Raw genomic sequence first — 22,452 nt, forward strand, 5'->3', positions numbered from 1 at the left:
ATACGGTACTGGGTGCTTTATAGAGAACAGTTTTGGGGGGGCACTTGAATTGCAACTAAGAACATATCTACATGACAATTTAACACTGGATTTCAAGGGGGGGTAGCAAAAATGTATGCCTTTTTACAGAATTCCCTTCTTTTCTATAGGTGCTGCTGCTTTGGTGGATGCAGATTTGGTACCTCATCTAGTTGAAAAGCTAAACAGTGAGCTGGAAGAGATTCAGGAGCTGATCCTGGACACACTGTACTACTGTCTTAAAGCTGATACTGCCCAGGCCCTCAACTCAGGAGCTGTATTCGTTCTGAAAGATAAACTTAATCATAAGTCAGTAGGCATCAGGAGGAAGGCAGCTTGCGCCCTCATGGGCATCAGGTGAGAGCGGTGCTTCCACTAATACAATTTAGCCACAAGAGGGCAGCATTGTCTGCATTAATGACAACACTGCGGCAGGTGGATAATTAGCTTTGTGCTCTTAATTAAAGTTCCATAATTATTTTAAAAGGTTTTTTTTAAACATAATTCTGAGAAAGTAAACCATTCTGTATAGTCAGTAATGATTTCATGCATTGAAATACAAGCAGAAACTATATGATATATTGTCAGAGATCAACTTAATAACTATAAGCATTATAGCATTAAGGTAGCAACCAAATTTAGTTTGTGTGTTTTGTAATGAAAAATGTTTTAGACAGTTGTGCGGCTAATATTACCAGAATAACTATAATATATATATATATATATATATACGCACACACACAAACAAGGCTGTTTATAGGGTTACTGAGGCCAGGTGCAAGGCAATTTCATTTTTGTAAGCTCTTTGGAGCTTAAAGTGATGGTCAGGTCCAGACTGGGAAATCACACCGGCCCTGGAAAGTTGTATAAACCATCCCTGCCACTCCCCCCTCCCACCGGCGCAGCCAACTCTGCCCTCCTGATATAGGCACACATATAATAAGAAAAGATTCATCTGAGAATAACATGTAGATGTATTTTTTTCATTAGCTGTTTAAATATTGACAAAATAATTGTAAAGTTTTAGTGTCTAAAAAACAATGGGAGCTGCCATGTTGTAACTTAGGTTACATTCTCGGCTGTGGCCAAATAGGGACAGTTATACATAGGTCACTAGAGTGTACAGCCAATGACTGTGTGGAATATAACAGTGTTCCGCACTTCCATTTCTTACAGGAACTGAAAAGCTCATAATTTCAGAATGGAATTACAGGAAAAGAAGACAAAATGAAAAATAAAAGTATATTGCAGTGTTTGTTTTATATACACAATTTATCATTTTATATTCCCATCTCCCTTTAAGGTGTTAAAAGAAACAAAAAAAAAACAGAAAGCACATTTTGTTTTAGGAGTTTCCAGTGTTTGTACCCCTACATGTGTAAATGCTGGCTGGGCACCCAAATAAGTACTTCTGAGCATGCAACATTTCTATTGACTTATAATGATAGCTTCATGTATGTATATTATTAACATAATAAGGGTAAATACTCACTCACCTGGACAAACCTACATGAAATATTAGGTGTTTTCAGATTCTGATATTTCATGTAGGTTTGTCCATGTGAGTGTGTATTTACCCTTATTATGTTAATAATAAGGGTAAATGTGAAGACATCATTATAAGAGCAGCCTTGACAATGACCAGGACAGATAAGATAATGTGACAAGTTCAAAAAGAACTAAACAACGCTAATAGTATGCAGGCAGCGACGTGAACGTGATGATGTCTGTGACTTGTGCGTGCTCACTGCTCAGTGATGCGAATCAATTGCAAAAAAAATTCCTAATTGCCAATTGGAGGCTGGAGCCAGTTCCGGACTCCTGAGCAGCCGCATGATATGATGAGCCGCATTCTGAGTGATGATCAGCTGCTTAGCTTCACAGATGACAGTCACTGTGTCTGTTTTAAAAATTACTGTCTGACTGTCACTGACTGCCCCAAAAGCATGGCGGCCGCAGGCCGCTCTGCAGTGCCGGTTCACCGGGATTTTTTCCCAGCATGCCAATAGCCCAATCCGGCCCTGGTGATGGTAAAGTATGCCAATATTCAACGCTGCATTTGACTAATCTTCTAAAATATAATGGGACTTTCTTTCCTAAGATATGGTGAGTCCACGACGTCATCAATTCCTATTGAGTTTTTCTTCAGTTGCGTCTGGCCAATTGGAGTGTCCTAACTTCATGCAGTTTCTGAAGGTTACGTAGGGCACCTCAACTGACTGAGGTGTAGAGGTGTATTTTTTATTTTTCATTTTTATTTTGAATTTGCTTAGCGTTTTTTTGCGCTTTGAAGGACTACTATCCTTCTTAAAGTGACATTCCTTACTTTTGGGTACTTTATCAGCTATGGATATTGAACAGGAGTCTGTTCCTTTTGATAAATGATTGTTATGTTTGGCGGCTCAAATTGTTTTGCCTATCCAATTTTTTTCCTCATGTTTAGAAAAGACCCTAAGATTTAAAGAGAAATTACTTTTGTTCTGAGCCTACTTTCTCTCAGGATAATGCTGTTCAGGATATGTCACAGCTTTCTCCTCAAACATCCCAAGACTCAATAGTATCACATACAGTACCCTACAGTTCCTCTCAGCCTCCTGGAAGCGTGTATTTGCCAGGAGATTTTGCTGCACAGATATCTTCTGTGGTATCTGCGGCTTTATCTGCTTTAACCATTGCGGGCAAGCGCAAGAGGAAATCTGAGCATATTTCTGCTAGTAAGGTGTCTGTTCCATCTTCTTCTGTGATGGTTGACCTCCCTCATAAGTCGGATGAGGAGGATACCTCGGTAGCTTCTGAGGGTGAGATCTCAGATTCTGACAGTGTAAATCCTTTGACTGATTCTGAAGAAGTAAATTTCAGATTTAAGCTTGAACACCTTTGTTTACTTTTAAAGGAGGTACTGGCTACTCTGGATGACTCTGACTCTTCTTTCGCGCTCAACCCCCCAAAATCTAGTAAGCTTAATAAATACTATGATGTTCCTTCTTCCGTTGACTATGCCAAGGACTGTGGGCTATACATGTGCATACTACTGAATCTTGGGCATTCCTAACTCTCACAAGCTATGTGAAGTGGGAAATTCTAACTACCCAGACATTGAGATTATGTGTAAGTGAATCAGGGTTATTAATTGTACCACCCAGGAGAAATTAAATGTAATAATATGTTCCATCTGTTGAAGGTAATTAGGCTCAGATGTCATCTCTTTTACCTCCTCTATGACTCAGACCGCGATCCACAGAATAAAGGCAAGAGTCTCTCAAAAGGGGTGGCAGTGATGGATCGTAAGTTAACCTACTTACAGATGTGTAATGAGCAGGTATACAATTATCAGGTCCATTATCTCTTGTATCTTTCAAAGAAACAGATCTGAACGTATTAATTTGTTGGTAGCAATATTACAAAATATTATATACAAATTATGGCTTGTCCCGTAAGACATGCTATAAATGCAAGCTAATGCGGAGCAGGGCAGTCCACTATGTTATATTGATAACCATAATGCAGCCAAATGCTGCGTGCCAAAAACCCATTTGTAACTTGTGATATAGATATGCATATAAGTGAACTTAGAAAGACAATGACCTCATCCTCAACAAACATGTAAATATCAAGTTTGCACTTCTAAACATTATGTTAATGCCTACAACATAAACATCTACTGTGAGTTAATTATCCATTTACAAGGCATAGTATAGAAATAAACTTGTGTTGGGTGAAGAAGAAAATATTAGCGACCACAGTTCCACTGAGCACATGAATATCAGTTGAACATCTTGGGAGACACGTTATCCACATATAAGAACGGAACATAATATTTCAAAACATTAAAGAACTTCTTGGGAACATTAACATTAGTTCCTACAATCTGGGAGAGACAGAAACAATTTTGTTTTTATTAATGTTGCGTTTTGTCAATCCCATATGTCTATTTGCAGCCGAAGCAGTGTCTCTTTGTAAATACATGGTTTCCACTGCCGTATGATGATGAGATAGTTCTTGTGTACTGTTTTTTCCTGTATTTGCCATGTGAAATTTGAATGTTCTAGTACAGCCTTCTTAACATCAGATCCAAAGGGAGATAACCCGTAAGTGGTAAGTTGCGCTGTATTTACCGTGGTATGGTGTTTCTGTCTGGATTTTATATGTAAATATTGAGGGGACCCAATATCACCATATGCCAGTGGTAAGTTGACGATGCGGGGTGTCTGCTCTAAGGCTGTGATGTCAAAGTCAGCGTAAAAACCTATCTCATGCTCAGGGTTAATTGCGGCTGGCTTACCGGTATCGGGAGGAACAGGAGCAATTTTGTCCGACAGCCTGGAAGTTTGTGCTATTATCTCGGCCACGACTGGTCCCTTCAGCACTACCTGCAAGCAGTGATCAATCAGGACAGCCTTCTTGCTATGTAGATTACATTTGCCATCCTGTGCAGCTTGATGTAGGTCCCGCGCCTTCAGTTGTATCAGAAGATCTTCTGCAAATGGGAGCTTCTCCTCCATACTCAATCCATGTCGATCGCCATCTTTGCTTAAAGGTGTTGTAGAGGTCCATGTTCTTCTGCAGCCATGCATTCTGTTGTCGACACATTGCTCTCCACACAATCTATTGGGAATGATCGTTGGTATATTCTGAGGAGTAGGTTATCCCGTCTAGCAAAACGCTGAGCCAGTTCCTGCTCTAATCTTGCCTCCCATGCGGTCGCCATCTTGAAATGAACTTGAGGACAGCAACTTGATGATGGAGGTTCGTACCTGTCAGGGTGCCAGGAATCAGACTGAGACGAGAAGTGCAAAAATAATCACACCTTTATTAATAGCAAAAAATAATAAAAAGTCCACAAGTCAAATAACTAACCAGGAGTCAAAGCCAGAGCTGGTAGTCAGATGAGCCGGGGGAGGAGCCAAAGCGCGTAGTCAGACGAGCCGGAATCAGGAACAAGCAGAACAGCAGAGTCGGGAACAAGCCAGGAATCAGGAACCAGAAGAGACGTCAGACAGCCAGGTAATACACAGGAACTCACAAACAGGTCTGAGACAATGCAAGGGCAAAGCATACTGAACAGAGGCCCTTTAAATAATAAGTGATGACATCACAATTCTGAGACTGTAACCTGTCTCACACGGATGATGTACACCAGTCCGGCCATAAGAGGGCGTGCAGGAAATGAGCAGCATCAGACACTCTGCACCAGATTCAGTAAGAGGTGAGTAAAATGGCTGCCAGCATCACATGGCAAACAAAGCAGGGAAAAAACCCTGACAGTACCCTCCCCTCAACAACCCCTCCCCCGCGGGAGGACAAAAGGCTTATTGGGGAAACGGGCATGGAAGGCATGGAGGAGGGTGGCAACATGAACATCAGAGGAGGGAACCCATGAACGCTCCTCTGGACCGTAGCCCCTCCAGTGAACCAAATACTGTATGCGGCCCGTGGACATACGAGATTTGATAATACTGCTGAACTCATATTCTTCATGGTTGTCAATAGGACAGGACAGGGACGAGGCAACACAGTGGTAAACCAAACCAATGGTTTCAAGAGGGAGACATGAAAAACATTGGAGATGCGCATTGCAGGAGGAAGGTCAAGTGCGTAGGCCACAGGATTGACCCGTCGGAGTATTCGAAAAGGACCAACATAACAGGGAGCCAGTTTATTGGAAGGCATACGAAGGTTCAAGTTGTGGGAGGACAGCCAAACCCTCTCACCAACCTGGTAGGAAGGCGCGGGCAGACGCCTACGATCAGCCTGGAACTTTTGGCGCTGCATAGAACGATGAAGGCAATCCTGAATCTGCACCCACGTGTAACGGAGTTGCCGGAGATGCTCCTCCAAAGCCGGAATACCCTGAGACATGATTGAATTGGGCAACAAGGATGGTTGAAACCCATAATTCGCCAAGAACGGGGATAACTGGGAGGAAGCATTAATAGCACTATTACAAGCGAACTCTGCCCAAGGTAACAGTTCAGACCAATTATTTTGGTGATCTGAGACATAGCAACGGAGGAACTGTTCCGCAGCCCCATTGGATTGAGGGTAATATGCAGAGGAGAATGAAAGCTGGATCCCCATTTGACCACAAAACGAAACGCCAAAATCGGGAGACAAACTGGCTACCCTGGTCCGAGACTATCTCCTTGGGTAACCCATGTAAATGGAAGACCTCTTGGGCAAAAATTGAAGCAAGTTCCTGAGCGGTAGGCAGCTTCTTCAAGGGAATGCAATGTGACATTTTAGAAAAACGGTCAACCACCATTAGGATAACAGTATTGTCATTGGAAACAGGGAGCTCGACAATGAAGTCCATGGAAATATGTGTCCAAGGATGCTCACCATTAGCAATAGGTTGAAGAAGACCCACAGGAAGACGTTGAGGACTATTCTGTGCACAGACTGAGCAGGAGGCAACATACGCGGCAACATCAGAGCGAGGACTTGGCCACCAGAATTGTCGAGTGACAGACCAAATCATTTGGTTCTTGCCCAGGTGACCTGCGGCTTTAGGATAGTGGTAAGTGTGCAAAAGTTTAGTTCGACGATTCTCAGGAACAAAGCACTTACCACTAGGTTTCTCAGGAGGTGCATCCAGGATCTCCTCCCCCAAGGGAGAAGTCAAATTAGTACGTATGATAGCCAAAATATGGTCAGGAGGTATAACTGGAATAGGTACAGACTCTTCCTTGGACAGAGGCGCAAATTGTCGAGAGAGGGCATCAGCCCTAACATTCTTACTACCAGGCAAGTAGGAGACCACATAATTAAACTGAGACAAAAATAGCGCCCATCTGGCCTGTCGGGGCGACAAACGTTTTGCTTTGGATAGATAAGTCAAATTCTTGTGGTCAGTAAGAATGAGCACTGGTACGCTAGTACCCTCAAGAAGGTGCCTCCATTCCTTGAGTGCCAAAATGATGGCCAGTAATTCCCTGTCGCCAATTTCATAATTACACTCCGCTGGAGACAATTTCTTAGAGAAGAAACAGCACAGATGCAAGGAACCATCAGGCTTAGGACGTTGAGACAAGAGGGCACCTACTCCAGTCTTAGACGCATCGTCCTCAAGAATGAAAGGCAGGGCAGGGTTAGGATGAGCCAGAACTGGAGCAACAAGGAAGAAAAGTAATAAACTTCAACTTCCGTTGAATAGAGCGAAGACCAACTGAGCGAGTCCACTGCAGGACTGCAGACAACTTGTCGGGATCCATGGAGAACCCTGCAACGGAGATTACATAACCTAGGAAGGTTACGTGAGTCTGATGGATCTCACATTTCTCGAGTTTACAAAACAGGCCATTCTCACGTAATCTCTGAAGTACCCGTGTAACATCGGAATGATGAGCCTCAAGAGTGGGTGAGTGTATGAGGATATCATCTAAGTACACCACAACACACTGTTGCAACATATCTCATAGGACATCATTAATAAATTCCTGGAAAACAGCTGGAGAATTACATAGGTCAGAGGGCATTACAAGATACTCATAATGCCCGCTCCTGGTGTTAAATGCTGTTTTCCATCTGTGACCCTCCTTAATCCTAACGAGATTGTATTCTTCTCTCAAATCAAGTTTAGAAAAGACCGTAGCTCCCTTGAGGCGGTCAAAGAGTTTTGTAATGAGCAGAATAGAGTAAGCATTCTTAATGGTAAGACGATTAAGACCCCTATAATCGATGCATGATCTTAACTCGCCACCCTTTTTCTTCACGAAGAAAAAGGCAGCCCCTGCAGGAGAGCAGGATTTGCGGATGATCCTCCAGGACAGAGCATCTGCAACATACTCCTCCATAGCACAATTCTCTGCAACAGACAGAGCGTAAACCCGGCCTGAGGAGGAATGGCTCCAGGTTGCAGGTCTATGGCACAATAGTAAGACCGGTGAGGATGCAACGTACCGTCACACACCTTGTCAAAAATGTCTATGAACTCTCAGTACTCCTCTGGCAATTGAGATACCGAAGAAGTGCACAAGACTTTGACTGGTTTCCGAAGACAAGTGGAAATACATTGCGGGGACCATGACAAAATTTCGGACCTGTGCCAGTCGAGACTGGGATTGTGCTTTTGGAGCCAGGGATAACCCAGAACAACCGGAAAATGCGGAGAGTTTATCACCTGGAACTGGAGGGTTTAAAAATGGAGAGCCCCAACAGCCATGGATAACGGAGTGGTTTTGTGAGTAACGAGTGCGGGCTGAAGGGGCCTGCCATTAATGGCCTCAATAGCAAGCGGAACAGACCGAGGCAATACAGGAATGGAGTGCTTTGATACAAAAGCACTGTCAATGAAATAGCCCGCAGCACCAGAGTCAACAAGAGCCTGGGTGACTATGGAGGAGTCCACCCAGGAAAGGACAACCGTGACCAAAGGTTTCTCCTTTAGCGGTACCGGGGACGAGGATAAGCCACCCAAGGTCTGTCCCCGACAGGACCTTAGGTGCAAGCGTTTCCCAGCCCTTTAGGACAAGACTTTAAAAGGTGACCCTGTAACCCACAATAGAGGCAGAGTCCCTCCCTCCTCCTAAAGGCCCTCTCCGCCACGGAGAGACACGTGAATCCTGCATCGGCTCAGCAGTACCTGGTGACTCGGGACCGGGAGGAGAGGGAGGCATGGGTGGGAATGAACATGTAGGAGACAACGGAACAGGCGGCTTCCGCAAGCGCTCCTTGAAAGAGGGCCTCTCACTTAGCCTGATGTCAATTAGGATTAAAAAAGACACTAAAGCCTCGAGATCCTCTGGTAAATCTCTGGCAGCAAGTTCGTCTTTAATCGCATCAGAGAGCCCATGAAAGAAGGCGGCAACAAGGGCTTCATTGTTCCAACCTATCTCTGCGGCAAGCGTACGGAACTCAATAGCATACTGAGCAACAGATCGTGTACCTTGCTGAATGGACATGAGTCGTTTAGCAGCAGAGGAGAAGCGAGCCTGAACATCAAATACCCATCGAAAGGAGGCCAGAAATTCAGGGTAATTTGAAATCACAGGTTTATTAGTCTCCCACAAGGGATTAGCCCAGGCAAGTGCTGTGTCAGAGAGTAACGAGATGAGAAATCCCATCTTAGCTCTGTTAGAGGGAAACGTCTGAGGTAACATCTCAAAGTAAATGCCCACCTGGTTCAAAAACCCTCTGCACTGAATAGGATCACCTCTATATCGCTGAGGTAGAGGTGCAGAACCGGACATGCTCCTGGTAGGACTAGGTGCAGCAGCGGAAACAGGAGCAGCCATAACTTGTGGAACACTCTGGTCCAAATGTGCAGTCACAGTGCAAGTCAGCAGGGTTTGCAGGGCTAGTGCAAATTGATTCAAGCGGTGATCCTGTTCATCCATCCTGGAAATGATGGTAGGTAAAGGTGAAGTATTAGCACCATCAGAATTCATGTCATTAATGTCATTAATGTCAGGGTGCCAGGAATCAGACTGAGATAAGAAGTGCAAAAATAATCACACCTTTATTAATAACAAAAAATAATAAAATGTCCACAAGTCAAATAACAAGCCAGGAGTCAAAGCCAGAGCTGGTAGTCAGACCAGCTGAGTCAGGAGCCAAAGCAAGTAGTCAGACGAGCTTGAATCAGGAACAAGGAGAACAGCAGGCCAGGAATCAGGAACCAGAAGAGACGTCAGACAGCCAGGTAATACACAGGAACTCACAAACAGGTCTGAGACAACGCAAGGGCAAAGCATACTGAACAGAGGCCCTTTAAATAATAAGTGATGACATCACAATTCTGAGACTGCAACCTGTCTCACACGGATGATGTACACCAGTCCGGCCATAAGAGGGCGTGCAGGAAATTAGCAGCATCAGACACTCTGCACCAGATTCAGTAAGAGGTGAGTAAAATGTCTGCCAGCAGCACATGGGAAACAAAGCAGGGAAAAACCCTGACAGTACCGCTAAGATGCTGTTAGTTGTAGATTGCTTGAATTATCTAATGTTGCTTGAAAGGTCAGTAAGGCAGAAACCTGCTGCCGGCACTCTTAACCCGGAGGATCCAGGGGGTCGCTACCTATGTGTAGACCTCAATCTTCCGAACTGTGGCTCTTTTATCATATAAACAGCTATCAAGGATTGTAATATAGCCACCCCTTGATTGGTAACTAATAATCATTTGAGTATGTATATGATTAAGCTGTTATGGGCTCTAAAATCTGAGGATTTAAGAGGATTCAATTAGAGCCTACAGTAGATGCGTCCTGTCAGGTACGCAGGTTGGACACGCACCCCTTTTCGACCAATTTTAGATCTAAAATCTCTCAGCAAATTCCTCAGGGTTTAGTCCTTCAAGATGGAAACCATTCGTTCCATTCTTCCTTTGGTCCAAGAGGGTCAGTTCATGATGACCATAGACCTGAAGGACGCATATCTGCATGTTCCAATTCACAGGGATCATCACCAGTTCTGAGATTCGCTTTTCTAGACAAGCACTTTCAATTTATTACTCTTCAGTTTGGCCTTGACACAGCTCCCAGAATTTTCACAAACGTTCTGGGGGCTCTTTTGGCAGTTGTCAGGTCTCAGGGAATTGCGGTGGCGTCTTATCTGGACGACATCTTGGTTCAAGCGTCATCTAGCAAGCTCTCATACAGAGATCTTGTTGTCTTTTCTACGCTCCCACGGTTGGAAAGTGAATCTGGAAAAGAGTTCCCTTGTTCCAGCTACAAGGGTGGTTTTCTTAGGGACCATCATAGATTCCCTATCCATTAAGTTTTTTCTTCATGTCTCTCCCTCCAGTCTGCTTTTCGTCCTCCAGTGGCTTAATGCATGGAGGTAATTGGTCTGATGGTTGCTTCCTTGAACATCATTCCTTTTGCTCGGTTTCATCTGAGAGGTCTGCAACTATGCATGCTTAGTCAATGGAACGGAGACCATTTAGATCTATCTCAGAGGATAGCTCTGGATCCCTTAACAAGAAACACTCTCGTGGTGGATTTCTCAGGATCACCTGTCTCGGAGCACATGCTTCTGGAGACCTTCATGGGTGATTGTGACCACGAACGCCAGCCTGTTAGGTTGGGGAGCAGTCTGGAGTTTGTTAAAAGCTCAGGGTCTGTGGACTCGGGAGGAGTCCTCTCTTCCCATAAACATCTTAGAGTTGAGAGCAATCTTCAGTGCCTTGAAGGCTTGGCCTCAGTTGTCTTTAGTCCAGTTTATCAGATTCCAGCCTGATAACATCACCTCAGCGGCTTACATCAATCACCAGGGGGGAACTCGGAGTTCCCTTACGATGAGGTGACTCACATTATCCAGTGGGCGGAAGCTCACGATTGTCTCCTATCTGCCATCTACATTCCAGGTGTGGACAACTGGGAGGTGGATTTTCTGTGCAGACAGACCTTGCATCCCGGGGACTGGGCTCTCCATCCGGATATGTTCACCAGGATAACCCTCAGGTAGGAGGTAGGATGGGATCTCGCCAGAATGCCAAGCTTCCAAGGTACGGTTCAAGGTCAAGAGATCCTTAGGCCTCCCTGATAGATGCTCTGGCAGTTCCTTGGGTTTTTAGTCTAGCGTACCTGTTTCTTCCGTTTGCTCTTCTTTCATGAGCCATTGCTCGTATCAAACAGGAGAGAGGGTCTGTAATTCTAATTGCTCCTGCATGGCCTCACAGGACCTGGTTTGCGGATCTGGTGAAGATGTAATCTCTTTCACCTTGGAGATTACCTCAGAGGAAGGACCTTCTAACTCAGGGTCCTTTTCTTCATCCAAATCTAGTTTCTCTGAAGCTGACTGCTTGGAGATTGAACGCTTAGTTTTGGCCAAGCGTGGCTTTTCTGAGCCGGTCATTGCTACTATGCTTCAGGCTTGCAAGCCAGTTACTCGTAGGATTTACCATAAGATATGGCGCAAATACCTATATTGGTGTGAATCAAAGGTTTTCTCTTGGAACAGGGTCAGGGTTCCCAGAATTTTGTCTTTTCTCCAGGAGGGCCTGGAGAAGGGTTTATCAGTCGGTTCTCTGAAGGGTCAGATTTCTGCACTGTCTATTCTTTTGCATAAGCGTCTGGCAGATATGTTCAATCTTTTTTTCAGGCTCTGGTCAGAATCAGACCTGCGTTTAAACCCGTTGCTCCTCCTTGGAGCTTAAACCTTGTTCTTAAAGTTTTGCAGCAGGCTCCGTTTGGGCCAATACATTCTGTGGATATTAAGTTGTTATCTTGGAAGATTTTGTTCCTTATGACTATCTCTTCTGCTCTCAGAGTTTCTGAACTCTCGGCTTTGCAGTGTGATTCCCCTTACCTTATTTTTCATGCAAATAAAGTAGTCCTTCGTACTAAATTGGGTTTTCTCCCTAAGGTGGTGTCAGATCTAAATATTAATCAGGAAATTGTGGTTCCATCTTTTTGTCCTAATCCTTCTTCTCATAAGGAGCGTCTTTTGCATAACTTGGATGTTGAAGTTTTTATCTTCAAGCTACTAAAGATTTTTGTCAGTCTTCTGCCCTGTTTGTTGTTTTCTCTGCAAAGCGTATGGGTCAGAAGGCCACTTCTACTACTCTTTCCCTCTGGTTGAGAAGTATGATTCGTTTTGCTTATGAGACTGCTGGATTGAGAGAATTACGGCTCATTCCACTAGGGCTGTCTCCTCATCTTGGGCTTTCAAAAATAAAGCTTCTGTGGAACAGATTTGCAAGGCGGCAACATGGTCCTATTTGCATACTTTTTCCAAATTCAAAAAATTTGATACTTTTGCCTCGGCTGAGGCCTCTTTTTGGAGAAAGGTTCTTTAAGCGGTGGTGCCTTCTGTTTAGGTCCATGAAAAACTAAATACCAGCTCTTTAAAACTGACAGAATGTAGGCTAAAATTAGCAATGAAAAGTGACACTTTCAATGTCTTGAAGGGTTTTTGTGAACTGTGAGTATAGCTGTTGCCCCCTTAGAAGTGTATACTTAAAGGACCATTAAGTACATAGAATTGCACAATAAAAAGACAATAGCAATAGCACTTTCTCTGAATTTCAAATTATCAGTAGATTTTTTTCTGAGAAATTTTAAATATCAGCCAATTACAGAGTCATATACATAGACACTGTGAGCTCTTGCACATTCTCAGTAGGGGTTTGTGCATCAGAAAGTGTGCATATAAAAACACTGAGCGCAAATTTATAATGTAAATAAAATGTTAAATTGTTTAAAATTGTATCTGAATCATGAAAGTTAAAATTTTACTTTTGTGTCCCTTTAGTGTGCAGATAAAAGAGATTCATTTAAAATGTGTGAACCTTTTTAAACAGATGATCCATTACATAATAGATATACTTTTTCTTTTTGTGCTTTTATAACATTATGCCTGTTTTAGCTGTCCAGTAAGCATTAAAGGGACAATTTTAAGAAACTTTCCAATTTTCTTCTATGATCTAATTTGCTTCATTCTCTTAGTATCCTTTGTTGAAAAGCATACTAAGGTAGACTCAGGAGGAGCAATACACTACTGGGAGCTACAGCGGATATAAAAAGTCTACACACCCGGTGGCATGTCTGGGCAGCTGTCATGGCTTGCAGCAATATCAGCATCGAAAAGGAAGGGTACCATCCAGCTGTGAAAATTATTTGCATTATGTGCTTTAATTTGCATCAATTTCTATTACTTTTGAGAGCTATCTCTGGGTGCTGATCCGGACCATTGAGGCCTCAACTCCCCTCCCCAGCACCGTATAAGGGGTATGAAGCAAGTTTTGCTCTTTTTATTGGGACTTTACACTTCTTTATCAATATCAAAATGACAGTTTATTATGATGTCAAGTAAACAGAACCTGGAGGAAGGCGTTGTGTCTTTTTTGGAGGATCACTATGGGGATTTGTTATTGGAGCAATGCTTCTGTGCCCACTCATCCTGTCTGCTGGAAACACCAGAGTTCTTGGGCTCTTGGTCCCACATATGTGCACACAGTTAATTAGGCAATCAGATATTGTCAGTGCCATTGAAGCTGACAGTATCACTGAGGAGGCAGTTGCAGGCTCAGCCCTGCATAATATGTTGGTGCTGCAAGGGCACTATGTATTAATTACCTGTGTTTGAGATCGAGGGGAGTTGTGTCGATAACCCTAACAACTCTTGCTCTACTGAAATATCTTCAAGGTCTGGTGCCGAACAATTTATCTTCGTGAGGCCAGGGGTCAAGTCAAGTGGGAACCCATGGGAACGGAGTTCCTGCATTTTTTTTTGCAAGAGGAACTAAGTTCCTCCTGGACAGAGAACACAAATGCTTAATTCAACACTGCTGCTGCTGGTGGGAGGTGCTGGAGAACAGTCTGGTTATAGGGACAGTACAAGCCTGTCAGCTGTCCTGCTGTGTGATCACCCCATACTGTGTGGTTGCTCTAGGGTTATTTAGCTCCCTTCAGTAGAAATAGGACTTGTGCACCTTAAAGGGACAGTCTACCATAGAAATGTTATTGTTTTAAAAGATAGATAATCCCTTTATTACCCATTCCCCGGTTTTGCATAACCAACACAGTTATATTAATATACTTTTTACCTCTGTGATTAGCTTGTATATAGGAACCTTCTTCCAGCCCCCTGATCACATGACTGTGACTGTTTATTATCTATTATCTTAAATTTAGCATTGTGTTGTGCTATATCTTAAATAACCCCCTGTGCCTGTACACAGTGTTATCTATATATCCCACGTGTACTTTCTGTCTCTTTGTGTTGAAAAGAGATTTAAAAAGCACGTGATAAGAGGCAGCCCTCAAAGGCTTAGAAATTAGCATATGAGCCTACCTATGTTTAGTTTAAACTAAGAATACCAAGAGAAAAAAGCAAATTTGAGGATAAAAGTAAATTGGAAAGTTGATTAAAATTAAAAGTCCTTTCTGAATAATGAAAGTTTAATTTATACTAGACTGTCCATTAAGTGGGTGAGACTCTGTGACAGAGGAGGAGTCTGGAGTTGCTGTCAGACACGGAGGTCTCAGCCTGCCCTGGAAAGGAAGGAGAGGGGAGGAAAAAGAATCTTGACATTAAACAGGCATTCATGTGTGTATAGTTTAGTTATTTTAAAGTTGTTTTAAAAAGCTTACGGCTAGATTACGATGTTTTGCGTTAGGCTTAAAAAACAGCGTTGGCCGGTCCCTTTTTAACACCCGCTGGTATTATGAGTCTTGAAGGTACAGGTGTACCGCTCACTTTTTTGGCCAGACTTGGAAATACCGCAAATCCACTTACGTAAATTGCGTATCCTATTTTTTCAATGGGACTTGCATAGCGCCTGTATTACAAGTCTGACAAAAAGTGAGCGGTACACCCTCTCCTGTCAAGACTGGTACTGCATTTTAAAGGAGTTTTATGATGCAACGCCGTAGCATAAAACTCTTAAAGGGACAGTCTACACCAGAATTTTTATTGTTTTAAAAGATAGATAATCCCTTTATTACCAATTTCCCAGTTTTGCATAACTAACACTGTTATATTAATATACTTTTAACCTCTGTGATTATCTTGTATCTAAGCCTCTGCAAACTGCCCCTTTTTTCAGTTCTTTTGACAGACTTGCAGTCTAGCCAATCAGTGCCTGCTCCCAGATAACTTCTCGTGCACGAGCACAGTGTTATCTATATGAAATACGTGAACTAACACCCTCTAGTGGTGAAAAACTGTTAAAATGCAATCTGAAAGAGGTGGGCTTCAAGGTCTAAGAAATTAGCATATGAACCTCCTAGGTTAAGCTTTCAACTAAGAATACCAAGAGAACGAAGCAAAATTGGCGATAAAAGTAAATTGGAAAATTGTTTAAAATTACATGCTCTATCTGAATCATGAAAGTTTATTTTGGCCTAGACTGTCCCTTTAACTAAAGTGCTAAAAAGTACACTAACACCCATGAACTACCTATTAACCCCTAAACCGAGGCCCTCCCGCATCGCAAACACATTAAATTTTTAACCCCTAATCTGCCGAACCGGACATCGCCGCCACTATAATAAATATATTAACCCCTAAACCGCCATACTCCCGCCTCGCAAACATTAGTTAAATATTATTAACCCCTAATCTGCCGTCCCAAAATTGGCGATAAAAGTAAATTGGAAAATTGTTTAAAATTACATGCTCTATCTGAATCATGAAAGTTTATTTTGGCCTAGACTGTCCCTTTAACTAAAGTGCTAAAAAGTACACTAACACCCATAAACTACCTATTAACCCCTAAACCGAGGCCCTCCCGCATCGCAAACACATTAAATTTTTAACCCCTAATCTGCCGAACCGGACATCGCCGCCACTATAATAAATATATTAACCCCTAAACCGCCATACTCCCGCCTCGCAAACATTAGTTAAATATTATTAACCCCTAATCTGCCGTCCCTAACATCGCCGCCACCTATCTACATTTTTTAACCCCTAATGTGCCGCCCCCAATGTCGCCACCACTATACTAAAGTTATTAACCCCTAAATTTAACCCTAACCCCCCCCAACTTAAATATAATTAAATAAACCTAAATAAAATTCCTATCATTAACTAAATTATTCCTAATTAAAACTAAATACTTACCTATAAAATAAACCCTAAGCTAGCTACAATATAACTAATAGTTACATTGTATCTAGCTTAGGGTTTATTTTTATTTTACAGGCAAGTTTGTATTTATTTTAACTAGGTACAATAGTTATTAAATAGTTATTAACTATTTAATAACTCCCTAGCTAAAATAAATACAAAAGTACCTGTAAAATAAAACCTAACCTAAGTTACAATTACACCTAACACTACACTATAATTAAATTAATTCCCTAAATTAAATACAGGTAGCCCTCAGTTTACGCCGGGGTTAGGTTCCAGAAGGAATGGTTGTAAATCGAAACCGTTGTAAATTGAAACCCAGTTTATAATGTAAGTCAGTGGGAAGTGAGGGAGATAGGTTCCAGGCCCCTCTCAAAATTGTCATAAGTAACACCTAATACATTATTTTTAAAGCTTTGAAATTAAGACTTTAAATGCTAAACAGCATTATAAACTTAATAAAATAATCACACAACACAGAATATATAATGAAACTAAGTTAAATGAACAAAAACATTTGCTAAACAGCATTATAAACCTAATAAAATAATCACACAACACAGACTTCACTTGCATTTTTCTGCAAACAGTTATTTCTATGCATTCCAATCTGGACTGATTTATAGACAGGAAGATCTTGTTCCTTTGAAATCTGCTCCATAGCTCAGGTCTGGTTAAACTGATTAATTTCAGCTTGCTTGGCTTTGCTGCAACACAAGCGGACAGCTCCACCTACTGGCTATTTTAATAAATGCACTGCTTATCAAAGCTTTTCAATAGCAGTCACATGACTGGAAAAAAGGTTGTTATTCTGAAACGGTGTAAATTGAACCATTGTAAAACGAGGGCCACCTGTTCAATTAAATAAAAATAGCTAAAGTACAAAAAAACCCCCACTAAATTACAGAAAATAATAAACAAATTACAAGATTTTTAAACTAATTACACCTAATCTATTCCCCCTAACAAAATAAAAAAGCCCCCCAAAATAAAAAAAAGCCCTACCCTACACTAAATTATAAATAGCCCTTAAAAGGGCCTTTTGCGGGGCATTGCCCCAAAGTAATCGGCTCTTTTACCTGTAAAAAAAATTACAAATCCCCCCCAACATTAAAACCCACCACCCACACAACCAACCCTACTCTAAAACCCACCCAATACCCCCTTAAAAAAAACCTAACACTAACCCCTTGAAGATCACCTTACCGGGAGAAGTCTTCATCCAACCGGGCTGAAGTCCTCAACGAAGCCTGGAGAAGTCTTCGTTGGACCAGTTGGGTGAAGACTTCCTACCGGTAAGGTGATCTTCAAGGGGTTAGTGTTAGGTTTTTTTAAGGAGGTATTGGGTGGGTTTTAGAGTAGGGTTGGTTGTGTGGGTGGTGGGTTTTAATGTAGGGGGGGATTTGTACTTTTTTTTTTACAGGTAAAAGAGCTGATTACTTTGGGGCAATGCCCCGCAAAAAGCCCTTTTAAGGGCTATTTGTGATTTAGTGTAGGGTAGGGCTTTTTTATTTTGGGGGGGCTATTAGATTAGGTGTAATTAGTTTAAAAATCTTGTAATTTGTTTATTATTTTCTGTAATTTAGTGTGTTTTTTGTACTTTAGATAATTTAATTTAATTGTATTTAATTGTATTTAATTTAGGGAAATAATTTAATTATAGTGTAGTTTTAGGTGTAATTGTAACTTAGGTTAGGTTTTATTTTACAGGTACTTTTGTATTTATTTTGTATTTATTTTAGCTAGATAGTTCATAACTATTTAATAACTATTGTACCTAGTTAAAATAAATACAAACTTGCCTGTAAAATTAAAATAAACCCTAAGCTAGCTACAATGTAACTATTAGTTATATTGTAGCTAGCTTCGGGTTTATTTTATAGGTAAGTATTTAGTTTTAAATAGGAATAATTTAGTTAATGATAGGAATTTTATTTAGATTTCTTTTAATTATATTTGTTAGGGGGTGTTAGGTTTAGGGTTAGACTTAGGTTTAGAGGTTAATAACTTTAATATAGTGGCAGCAACGTTGGGGGCGGCAGATTAGGGGTTAATAAATGTAGGTAGGTGGCGGCGATGTTAGGGCCGGCAGATTAGGGGTTAATAAATGTAGGTAGGTGGCAGCAATGTTAGGGCCGGAAGATTAGGGGTTAATAATATTTAAGTAATGTTTGCGAGGTGGTAGTAGGGCGGTTTAGGGGTTAATATGTTTATTATAGTGGCGGCGACGTTGGGGGCAGCAGATTAGGGGTTAATAAATATAATATAGGTGTCGAGCGATGTCGGGGGCAGCAGATTAGGGGTTCATAAGTATAATGTAGGTGGCGGCGGTGTCTGGAGCGGCAGATTAGGGGTTAATAATTATAATGTAGGTGTCGGCGATGTCGGGCGGCAGATTAGGGGTTAATAAGTGTAATATTAGGGGTGTTTAGACTTGGGTTCATGTTAGGGTGTTAGGTGTAGACATAAATTTTATTTCCCCATAGGAATCAATGGGGCTGCGTTAGTGAGTTTTACGCTGCTTTTTGGCAGGTGTTAGACTTTTTTTCAGCCGGCTCTCCCCGTTGATTCCTATGGGGAAATTGTGCACGAGCACGTTACACCAGCTCACCGCTATCGTAAGCAGTGCTGGTATTGGAGTGCGGTAATGAGCAAAATTTTGCTCAACGCTCACTTCTTGTCTGGTTTGTAAAAACCTGTAATACCAGCGCTGTCTGTAAGTGAACGGTGAGCATAAACTGCTCATTAGCACCGCATAGCCTCTAACGCAAAACTCGTAATCTAGCCGTAAGTGTTTCATCAAAGAACACAATTGCTCATTAAGCAAAGAAGAGTCATGTCCTTCCAGATTTCTCTCTGTTTGGAATTCCTTTTAGTTCTTCCAGAAATAGCTAGGATGAGGTTTACAAGGGAAATACACGTGTACATACAAAGGAAAATAGTCCTTGAAATTAAAGGTATTTGTGAAACATCTTGACGTAGGATAAGCCCAATCACTTTATTGTATACACCAATAGTATGTGCAGTCTGTTTATCTATTTTGGTGTCTGTCTATGTCTATCAATTTATGGCCAGCAGGCCAGATTCTCTGCAGAATGCTGACCTGTGCAAGATAATGCATTTGTTGCGGATACAACCTTACCAGTTTCATCCCAAAGTACAAGGTGACCTTTTTTGCTTTCAATGTAACTGTGCCCTCATCCCTCCTGCTTAATCTGCCAGTATTACTTGCTTCACAGTTACTTGGTATACTGTATGTGTTAATGTTAAAAGAAAATGACTGTGAGACGCATTGTGACCATCATTTTACTTTTAAATCACATTGTCACTGTGTTTTATTGCAGAGTGAGTGCACAAACAAACATTAGCAAGATAATGATATCAGATGTTTACATTACAGACCCTTACACATCCTGAGAGCCAGGGAGTAAGATCTCCTAAAATTTTACTAAGGCTCTTAGCTTTTTTGATTATATACATATAAATACAGTGTGTGTATGTAAGCAAGTGTGTGTGTGTATGTAAATGTGTGTGTGTGTATATATATATAAAACAATATTAAATGTGAGGACCTTGCGTAAGGCCCCCTCCAGTGCTAGCTTCAGAAGCAGCAGCTAATCTGATACTGCTATAACAGAGTCTATACCAGATAGTAGCTGCTGCAGAGCAAAGCCACTCAATGATTTTACCAACTGGAGACATGGAAGTGACTATCTTGACATTTTCTACCATGTAGACCAGTGTGCCTGCTTTCCCCAGTGACTAAGCAGCCTTGGATATCTGTGCTTTGCCTGATTTCTGTCAAATCTTCTATTTAAAGCTCAGTGGGTCATCTCACTGCAGCTGGAGTGGGGTAACTATTTAATTAATCATGTCTGGGACAAATACAGGCCAGAGACGATCTACACTTGCCATTTGATTTTTCCTAACTTGTTTCTAGTTTTAGAGTTCACTATTTCTGATTAGCATTTTGTTTCCACAAACCTGGTGCTTAATTGGCACTTGTAAGGAATTGTAACATTTATGGTATATTCTTAAAATGAAAATAACATATTTTGGTTGATTATGCTTTAAGCTCTATGTGATATTTAGATACTTCTATACTTCAATCAGTTAGTTACATGTATACCTATATATTTATAAGTGGCTAATTACTGAGACATTTTCTTGCCTAACCTTACTTTAGCCTCACCTTTTTAATCTCTGATAGTACTTAGTTCCCCTAGGACAGTTTTATACCTGAGAGTATCAGATAGAACATATTCTGAGGGTGAGCCACAGATGCCAATTGTTTGCCTCTGTCATGTGATGCATTACACTTCATATGCCATAAAAAAAATATCTAATGATAATATAATATTAGTATGTAAATAACCCACATTGGGCTAGATTACAAGTGGTGCGCTAAAATTAGTGCGGGCTGCGATAAGTAATATCAAAACTTCGCTAACTTGCGCGCGTTTTAAATTTTAAAAACAAATGGGGGCACTTGAGTGAAGACCTAGGGGCAAAATTATCAAGCGACGGGCAGACATGATTCTCTGTGGCGAATCATGTCCGCCCGACATTGCTAAATGCCGTCAGCATTGCACAAGCATTTCTGGTGAAATGCTTGTGCAATGCCGCCCCCTGCACATTCACAGCCGCAGGGGGTGTCAATCATCCCGATCATATCTGATCAGGATAATTGCTGTCCGCCACTTCAGAGGTGGTGACCCCTGCTTCTTAACTTAGGTTTCCAGTGAGCCGGAAACTTCTGGGGTAGATTGCAGCATCCACTGCTTGATAAAGCTACTCCCTAGAATGAAGTGTAAGGAGTAAAAAAAATTGCACCAAGCACAAAATAAGTACATTAAAATAAAGTGTTACACTCATATATACACTATGTGATAAAAAAAATATTCATATAAATATTATTATTTTATTTTTATAAAAAAGGTATATGGTATATGAAAAGGTGTATGACTGGAAAGGGCTATTATGTACAGTAATTTGCTTGTAGAACTACATTTAGCAACAATAACTGGTGCGCTTGGGATCATTGTCCTTTGCATGACCCAATTTCGGCCAAGCTTTAGCTGTCGGAATGTTTTAAACTTTTATTACCACCACAAATGGTTACTTTTACTATTGTAGGTCCAGTTTGCTCTCAGCTAGTGTATACTATAGAAGGGGGGGGGGCACACCTAGGTTTCCTACAGGTTCTGGTGTACTAGGCAACCTTTGAGTAGGCGTAAGTGAAAATGTATCTCCTCTTGTTCCTCTGCTAGAGGTGAGTTTCCTACAGCTCATACGGCTGTCCAGCCACTTCCAGGTTTCGGAAAGGTTGAGTATGTTTTGCAGATTGTCCTCCGATTCAGATTAGGAATCTAAGGCGGCATCTTTTCATTTTTTCATCTTAAACACCTAAGTTTCTAACTAAGGAAGTTTTATCAACTTTAAGAGTTCAGGATCTAAATCGGTTAGAGATAAGGCTGTAATACAGCTGTATTTTATCTTCAATAAAAAAACAAACAAACAAAAAACCTCTACTTTAAAGCGACAAGAACCATGCTTCTTCTTGAGGACAGCACTTCTTTTAGAGGTCATCAGGATAGAAGGTTTGCAAACTACCTCTGGAAGTCCTTCAAGGTTGTTGTTTTTTGCAATCAGACGTGGGGATTGCTTGTGTTGCTGAAATATCTTCTCTCTGGTGCGATTACTTATCTGAGTTAAAGTTAAGGGAAATCATCCTTAGAGGATATTCAGGAAAGATTACTTTACTTGAGGCTGCCTAATTCCGTATCGTGGAATGCGATAAGCAAAATTACTCATGTTAAATTCTTGCTGTTCCTTCTAAATGAACTCTAGGATTTAATCAGAGCCTGCAGATTTTGTTCCAAATTAATAATGCTTTCCTTACCCTATTTTGTTTGA

At 41.4% G+C, this 22,452-nt stretch overlaps 1 protein-coding gene across 1 annotated transcript in view; it reads left to right on the top strand.

Annotated features, from left to right (window-relative positions):
* RSPH14 (radial spoke head 14 homolog) overlaps positions 1-22,452 on the top strand; it is a 491,790-nt gene that overhangs the window by 447,558 nt on the left and 21,780 nt on the right. Inside the window, exon 4 of the mRNA XM_053701996.1 lies at positions 150-375. Coding sequence (XP_053557971.1) covers positions 150-375 — 226 coding nt within the window. The remainder of the gene's footprint in view (positions 1-149; positions 376-22,452) is intronic.

The sequence above is a fragment of the Bombina bombina genome, chromosome 2 (genome assembly GCF_027579735.1).
Source record: "Bombina bombina isolate aBomBom1 chromosome 2, aBomBom1.pri, whole genome shotgun sequence".
NCBI lineage: Eukaryota > Metazoa > Chordata > Amphibia > Anura > Bombinatoridae > Bombina > Bombina bombina.